The sequence below is a fragment of the Oncorhynchus mykiss genome, chromosome 4, assembly GCF_057628025.1.
Source record: "Oncorhynchus mykiss isolate SJ-2025 chromosome 4, ASM5762802v1, whole genome shotgun sequence".
Taxonomy (NCBI): Eukaryota; Metazoa; Chordata; class Actinopteri; order Salmoniformes; family Salmonidae; genus Oncorhynchus; species Oncorhynchus mykiss.
Window position 1 is genome coordinate 34,831,535 of NC_143025.1, and position 8,763 is coordinate 34,840,297.

Here is an 8,763-nt window from a genome sequence, read left to right on the forward strand (position 1 = left end):
GTGTGTGCGTGCGTAGAGAGGGACGCTGGCTTGGAGGTAGAGGGCCTGGAAGGTAGTGATTCATGACTGGCCCTAGCTGCGGCCCACAGGGGCCTGTGGGAAACGGCAGGCATTATCAGTGTTAAATGGGTCTGAAAACGTACTTCTCTCTCCTCTGGCCACCGGGCTCCGGTACAGACTTTCCGGTGGTGTGATTTATGGGCCACGAAGCAGCGAATAGTTAGCAACGACAGTGTTACTGGCGGTGCCGCACCGAGCTGGCAGATGATATAAGCATTTCCATGGCCACAGTTCAAGTTTATTTCAGTTATACATTTTTAAAGGCGTGAAACAAAAAGAGCGAGTGGATTTATGACCGTGTGGATGTTGTTTGCAAGCTGCCAGAAGGAAGGGAGACTGTGTTTTAATGTGTTCAGGACAAGGATGAACTGTTGTTTTGTTCTCTTATCTATTGCTTTTCCATCAACCCATGAGTATATTATTAAAGATATATTTCCTTAAGATAGAAGCTACTGTACATACACAGTTGCAAAAAGAAAAGTATGGGTTAGTTATTTCATACACTTTTTACCATATATTTTGTAATTGGTGATCAATCAAAGTTTGCCTTCACAGCCGAGTTACTCAGAACTGAATCCTCAACTGTTTAGTTCAATTGTGTAATTGGATTTCTTTGAATAAACATAAACAAAAAAGAATGCAGAAAACTGTTGAAAAGTGTATGTATTTCTAGAACATCATATTTTGTCTTCCCATCTGGTGCAGTAGGAACAATGACTGGTTTCCCAGATCCAGATTAAGCATACTCCTGGACAAAAAAAGCAAGATTCTTAATTAATTGAAAGTGCTTTTAAGTATAGGCTTAGTCTAGGTCCAGAAAACTGATCCCAATAGATCAATGAGATGGATTAACCTGAGGATGAACCAGTAACACATATAACAAGGCCCCAGGACCAGTGGAAGCAAAATAGCCCTGTAACATCAAAGATCCACCATCATATTTTACAGTAGGTATGGGGTTATTTTCTGCTTATGTATCCCACAACACTTCAGTGTGATTGTCAGTCTGCATCCCAAATGGCACCTTATTCCCTATTTATTGCACTATTTTTGACCATGGCCCATAGAGTACCTAGTTCATGTGGCTCTATAGGCCTCTGTACAAAAGTAATGCATTATATACAGACTAGGGTGCCATTTGGGATGCATTCTATCAGACCGGAGCGCCTGGCTGCTGTCAGTCTGTCTCTCACTCTCTCTCCCCCCAGAGAGAATAAACTGTGTAGTGCTAGAGCAAAAACCTAAATGTGCACCAATGGGGGAGCCAGGACCGAGTTTGGGAAACAAACCTTGCATTAAGGGACAGAAACTATAATCAATGGTTTGGATCAGGGACGGGCAACTCCAATCCTCGGGGGCCTTGCCCCATCTAACACACCTGACTCCGAAAATCAACTAATCATGATCTTCAGTTTAGAATGCAATAGTTTAATCAGCTGTGTTTGCTAGGAATGGGAATAAATTGTGGCCACCACTCCGACCCCCGAGGACTGGAGTTGCCCATCCCTGGTCTGGAACGGCCGGTTCCCAAACAGTCGGCTGGACAATATCACATTTCTGCCTCACTTCCCAACATCCATGGAGGTGAGGGAGAGATGGAGGCAGGAAAGGGAGAGAAAGAGGGAGGGGGGGGGGGTGCTTTTACTCCGCATTAGACGGGGAAATTATTTGTTTACCGATTGAATGAAGCTTAAATTACTTGTCACACCTTGTGCATTGATTGGGAATCAGTGTGTCAATAAAAAAAAATTGTCTTGTGAAACAATTGTACATTCTATTAAAAACTTTGACCTTGAGGCACCTTTACTCCCTCAACACATTGCAAACATCAACAGATGTTCCTGTGTAAACTGTTTTCATATCCGTATCCATATAGCTCTTATTACATAGAAAATATATGGTATTGGAACCTGCAGGGTGGGACTGGTTATATTACAAATAATGGCAGATAAAAGTTTGCTTCGTGTGACTATTTTCCCTTTGTGAAAAGAATCCTCTCTTAGTGAACTGTGACAGGCAGGAGACTGTGACAAGCAGGAGGCTGAGCGTTAACAAAGGCGTCGACTCTAGAGGATTGTCTTTAAGAGGAAGACGACAGTTGCCGCGAGTCTGTGCACGACCGAGATGGCACAAGCACTAGCGGCAGCCAGGCAGGCTGGCTCCATTGCTGCTGCTCTGCTGTGAAATATGTCCCCCTTCTCTGTGCTCCTGCCAAACATATTCCTGCAAAGTGACAGCTCCCCCCGAATACACCTTCCTTCCTCCTCGAAGAAAGATACAGCTCGGCTTGGCTTCCGCCTCAAAAGAACAATCTCTTCTCACAGACACTGATGGGAGAGTTTTATTTTAGCATATCATTATCCAGGACTAATGCTGTACCTCCAGTAGTCAGTGAAAGATACAGAGAGGAGGAATAGAGGGGAATTATAAATTGCTTTGATATTGTCATTATTGCCATGCATTTGTGTCTCACAATCATCGAGCCAGAATATTCTATTTTCAATTGAGTTACAATGGGTATGTGCATCATTAAATCACACTTAGATTAGTAGGGTCATTACGTCTGTTCTCGATGCATCATTACGTTTGAATCAGTCGTGCCATTAGAGTGAAATTACTCTCCTTACACTGTTTTAATTGTGTGTCTTGTCAACCCTGCCGCATGATCAATCAAGTCAAAGTGGATGGAGTCATGATTATTAAGGTAAAATATCTTCCTCCTGAAAGAGGTACTGCCTCAGCGACCCCCACTGATTACCACTACAGGGTCTTGTAATGCGTCTCAGAGTAGGAGTGCTGATCAGGTTGGCCTTTTCTGAGCATAATGGAATGAGATTACATGGAGGGGGGGGGGGGGGGGGCTGATCCTAGATCAGCCCACCTGCTCTGATATGCTTAATGAATACAAACCCAGATTCCTTCCAGTGAAAGAAGAACCACTGCGGCTTCTAAGCAGGAATTAATCTCAACAATTTATATACCATGCGATATGGTGATGTAATGAGCTCTACCTATTCTCTCCAGTAAGTCATCAATGCGGGGCATGGGGTAGGCATCCAACTGGGAGATTCACCCTGTGGAAGTCCATGCAGTCGCGCAAAGAGCCATTCTTCTTTGGGCCAATGACAATAGGGCTGCTCCATTCACTTGAAGATGGCTCGACAACATCCATCTCTATCATGGTGTGGACCTCTTCCTTGAGGGCTAAAACAGGTCAGACCCCTCCCATCAGAATGAACTGCATGATCCCTTAACTCCCTCCTCCCAGACACATAACCCCCAGAGTTACCTCTCTGATGTCCCTTGTCTCTGAGACTCCTTGGAGCGGGTGCTGCAGGTTGTGGTGGGCCCCCTTTTACGTGCATTAAGGTACTGCAGTGCTAGCTTGGCTGCCATAAGCCCACCTTGGGCTCGTGCTCTCGGACCCAGGTTCGATTGTCATGTGGTAGAACTTGTAAAAGTTGAGACCCTTGAGGCGGTGGTACGTCTCTGTCGGCGTCTCACCCGATGGCGTCGATGCAGCTCTGAAGCGTTGACGGTAGGTCTCTGGGGAGATGTCGAACTTCACCAGCAGCGCTTCCTTCAAGCCCTTGTAGACGTTGGACAGCCCCTCATCCATTGCTGTGTAAGCCTCTAAGGTCTTGCCCGTGAGCAATAGGACAAGCCTGCAGGCCCACTCTACCTCCGGCCACTGCCACGTCTTGGCCATGCGCTCAAACCTCAGCAGGTAGTTTTCAATGTCCTCCCCTAGCTGGTATGAGGGCATCTTTGGCTCCTTCCTCAGGAATGCTGGAACCCTGCTGGACTGGTCTCCTGGTGCTGGCCTCATCACTGCTTGGGGATCCTGCTGTGGAGTTGAAGTCCCTGTTGCGTCGAGCCTTTGTCGTCCTGGTGTTGGAAGACCCAATCTTGGGCTCTCACTGACGAGTTCTACTTTTATTTAAAACCTCTTAGAGCTACCCCATACTGTGCAACTTCCAACTGAAGACATACCCAAATCTAACAGCCTGTGGCTCAGGCACAGAACCAAGGATATGCATATTATTGGTACCATTTGAAAGAAAACACTCTGAAGTTCGGGTACATGTGAATTGAATGTAGGAGAATATGACACAATAGATCTGGTTTAGATAAAACAATGAAAAAAAACTATACGATTTTATTTTTGTATCATCTTTAAAATGAACAAGATAAAAACATTCAGATAGGATGATGGGGACAATTTCAGTGAAAAATATAAGAGGGCAACAGTAATTGGGCAAGGTTTCAGAATGATAACTTCCAAAATGTGTGCTACATGACATTTATCATGAAGTCACCCAGGTGTCCCACACAAGTAGCCCAAATGTACCCAAGTGGCCAAACTGGTGAAGGTATACATTTTGAAACTATATACAAAATACAAAAATGGTATTCTAACACACCCCCCTCCCCCCCAAAAAAATTGAAAAAAATGAGAAAAAAATATACATTTACAAAATAACATGGGTAACTATTTACACACGTTCAATATTTGGAAGACCCTCAGTCTTCCTCAGCCCCAGCCTAAAACCCCAAACAGCAAGTAATGCAGGTGTAGAAGCACGGTGGCTAGGAAAAACTCCCTAGAAAGGCCAAAACCTAGGAAGAAATCTAGAGAGGAACCAAGCTATGAGGGGTGGCCAGTCCTATTCTGGCTGGGCCAGGTGGAGATCACAGTGGTTGTAGAGGGTGCAACAAGACAGCACCTCAAGAGTAAAAATCAACAGTTTAGGTTCCATAGCCGCAGGCAGAACAGTTGAAACTGGAACAGCAGCAAGGCCCGGTAGACTGGGGACAGCAAGGAGTCATCATGGCAGGTAGTCCTGAAGCATGGTCCAAGGGCTCAGGTCCTCCGAGAGAAAGTAGGAGAGAAAGAGAGAGCAGACTTAGATTCACACAAGACACCGGATAAGACAGGAAAAGTACTCCAGATATAACATATATCCCCCACCCACTTTGCCATATAACCCCACCAACTTTGCCAAAACTCAAGATAATATTCTGATGCTGATGCCAGATGCCATAGCAGTCTCTTTCTGATGTAAAGCAGAGGGTCACTGAGCATGTGGTGCATGTGATGGGAGACTTCATCTTGCAAACACAGCAACGCCTTCATGCTGTGCCCTTTTGGCCCTTAGGCACATCCATGCCTGCACAAATATATTTGGGCAGATGAACACTTGTGGCAGGAGTAGAAGGGACAGGGCTTGGTGCAGTGGTGCTGTAGTCAGCAAGCTCCTTGATGCTCCCTCTAATGTAGACTGATTGGAGGAAGCATGCTGGCTGTGTTGAGAGGTATGGGTTTGCATTCTACACCATACCATTTTTATACACCATACCATTTTTACACACACACACAATGGTCATTCTCATACAAACAAACAGACCCTCACTCACAATGACTAGCTAATATGTACTTTACCCATTTCATTACATCTTTATATATTGCAAATAAAATGTAAAAACAATCACAAATAATATTTTATTAATTTCAAACAACGGCATTAGCATGAGAGCAACTTACCAGTCCAAAACAATGTCCTCTCCGTTCAAAAAATATGCCTCAGTTTCAGAATCAAAGCTATGAGAGCTAATGGAATCTTCAAAAATCAGATCTCACTTAAACGATCAATTTCCTCTAAAGTAGTTTCTACATTCGTATATCTAGTCTTAGAATTAGCTTTCCTTGACTTATTCGCCATGATGTTGGATAAATAGACAGCTGAAGGTGTAAGTCACCGAAATACTGCTGTGCGTAATAAGAGTCGCTCCTTCACGGTTGAATTGGCAATGGCGAAAGAACGGTCCTTTCGCCAGCGTTCAAGGGAAAGGTTTGTCTTACAACAAGGAACCATGGGATATTGCTGTTTACCTCTGCTCATTAGCCATCTACCCAGCTAGATTTCAAGACGATCAGTGGTCATTGGGTTAAAATACAGTCAATCGTCGAGACAGTGGTCATATACTGTAATTGATTGGCATAGACCCCGGAACGCCTGCTTGAGGTCTTCATCCCTCTCAAGGCAGGTGAAAAGTTGCTGGAGAAGGGCTACCATGGTTGGGTGTGGTTCTGGTCCCCCAACTGCTCCTTCAGTCAACTGGTATTTTATGACTGTATCTGCTGGTTCAACCGGTAGCTCAAAAGGTTCTGGTTGTGTCTGGCCCCTTGGTCGTGCTCCTAGTTTCTCATACTTGACCTCTTCTTCCCCAGACGATTCCGTTAGGAAAACCTAACCTCTCTCAAAATAAAAAAGATGGCGGAGCCGCAAAAGTTCTTCTATGCAAGGGTGTTTATTTACAAAGTGATTACGGAACAAAAACAACAGTACTGCCATCAAACGTATACCTTATGGGACAGCTAAAATCAATACTGCCCCATTCACAGCTCAATCCAAAATGCCTCTCCGTGAACTGAAAGATAGGCTCCTTTTGTAGGGCCTATTAAGCAATTACCTAGTCAAACCTACATTTTACATGTAACTAAACATACTAAATTATATACATTGCAACATGTTTATGAAGCAATTTCACAACATAACATTTACCAAATTACATCACTACTGACAGTGTCTTTCAATATGCCCATTTACATGAATGAACCATTCGGGACAGGCACTACAAAGTCAGCCCAATTCCCTTAGCTCGGTTCCTTATCCAGCATACCCGGAAGCTACAGAGATAGAGAGAGAGAGGAACAGAACAAACAAACAAATAAACAAACAAACAACGTGCTCATCCACAACATAGATAAGTATAATAAATATTGCTTATATTAAATATGAACACTGACAAGTGTGAAATGTATGTACTAAGACAGAAGTTAATTTGTGTGTCGACCCACATTGTTAACTTATCTTATAACGGAGCAAGGAGGAGTGATGAATGTGTGCGTGAGTTAAAGTACCAAATGCTGCCCGCGGCCAGTGACGGACTTCTACGTCACACTGACTCTGGAAAAGACAGAATGGCCTGCACACAGTCGCTGTGCCCCACATTTTTATTTTATTTAACTATTTAACAACAAAATTCTTATTTTACAATGACGGCCTACTCCAGCCAAACCCTCCCTTAACCGGGATGACGCTGGGCAAATTGTGAGCCCACCAATCACAGCCAGTTGTGAAACAGCCTAGGATTGAACCAGGGTCTGTAGTCATGCCTCTAGCATGGAAATGCATTGCCATTAGACTGCTGCACCACTCAGGAGCATTTCTGAGTGTCCTTTATAGTGTACTAGTTTGGAAATACTCTGGTCTCTGGTCCAAAGCAGTGAAAAATATAGGGAAGGAGTGAACTATATAGGGAATAGGGTGCCATTTGGGATGCAATCCAGGCTATATTCTCCTTAAATCAGCTTTAATAGTGAATGTTTCTATTTGCATCAGGAATTTTCTTTTTGTTGTATTTACATAAGGTAGGATGCTTTTTCAAAGGCTGCTTGCTTGTAAGACAGATCTGAATCATGAAACGTGGGATAAATCACTTGGAAGTGTTTTGGTGGTAATTGTTGAATACTGATGATCTTCCTCCCTTGTTACAGATTTGTTGTCAATTAAAGTTTAGTGCCGCTGCAGTGATTTTTGTGAAGAGGCTTTAACAGCTCACTTTTAAATATGCCGATCTGTGTCACAATGAAAGCAATTACAATCATTCACAATTACGGAATTGGTAATTTGTGAATACTTTTCTTATTTATGAATTTCCTTTTTTCGATAGCTACTGCTGTGGGTAAAACATCACTGTGCTGCACAAATACATACTTGGTAATACAATTCATATCACTGTATTTATGAATACGCTAAGAGGCCCGAAAGTCATACTGTACACTATTAATACATACTGTATGTATTTTAGACAATGGCTATGATAGCTGGATCACCATGATGGCATGATCATATTTTCAAAGGATACCTACACTGTTAGAAAAAAGGGTTTCAGAAGGCTTCTCTGCAGAAGGATAGGGTTCATCCAAGAACCATTTTGATCAGAAGAATCCTTTTTGGAAGACAAGTACTTTGTTCCCTCACTGTACATAGAACCATATATAATATTTCCCATTATGCTCTATTGCAGGGAGATTTTAAAAAGTATATGTTTTACTGTAATGCCTGTGTTTTTACATCTATGTTGATTCGTTGATTGCTTTTATGCTACAAAAAATATATAAATAACATTCAGTTTCATAAACTAATCCAATCTGTTAGTAATGGGGATTTATTGCACCTGTTACTGAGATGGTTGTTTTTGTTTAGATGATCGAGGTAGTCTCAGTATTAATTTTTTCCTACCCTGGCAGTCACCCTGAATACAGGTTGCGGGTGACTAACAATTCCACTTGTTGGATATCCTAACTCTGTCTGGATTACAATATGAATTACACATCACTTTGCAAACCAGCATAATGTGACTTGCAGGCCTGATGTGGCCTGTAAACCAGTAGATTCCTAACACCACTGTGTTAGGGTATGACTAGGCCCTCAAAGAAAGGCCTAATGATGTACAGTATGTATTGTCATAAATAATTATGTTTTAAAGGCTAATAAGGCTGGTGGAACGGTTTATAAACGGTTCTAAGAACCCTCCAAATATAAAAGGGATATCTGTAGAACCCTTCAGAGGGTTCTAGGCAGAACCCTTCATAGGGGGTTCTAGATAGAACCATATACAGGGGGTTCTTTGAAG

The 8,763-nt window shown here is 42.9% G+C and overlaps 1 protein-coding gene across 1 annotated transcript; it reads right to left on the reverse strand.

The window, feature by feature from the left end:
• Positions 1–355: 355 nt before the first annotated feature.
• On the reverse strand, positions 356–6,799 carry LOC149983995 (uncharacterized). The gene has a single exon (XM_090231902.1). The coding sequence runs from the start codon at positions 3,887–3,889 to the stop codon at positions 3,425–3,427; it is 465 nt and encodes a 154-aa protein (XP_090088028.1). The 5' UTR covers positions 3,890–6,799; the 3' UTR covers positions 356–3,424.
• Positions 6,800–8,763: the final 1,964 nt, after the last annotated feature.

Coding starts and splice junctions, on each gene's coding strand:
- LOC149983995 (XM_090231902.1), bottom strand. CDS start 3,889: ATGAGGCCAGCACCAGGAGACCAGTCCAGCAGGGTTCCAGCATTCCTG.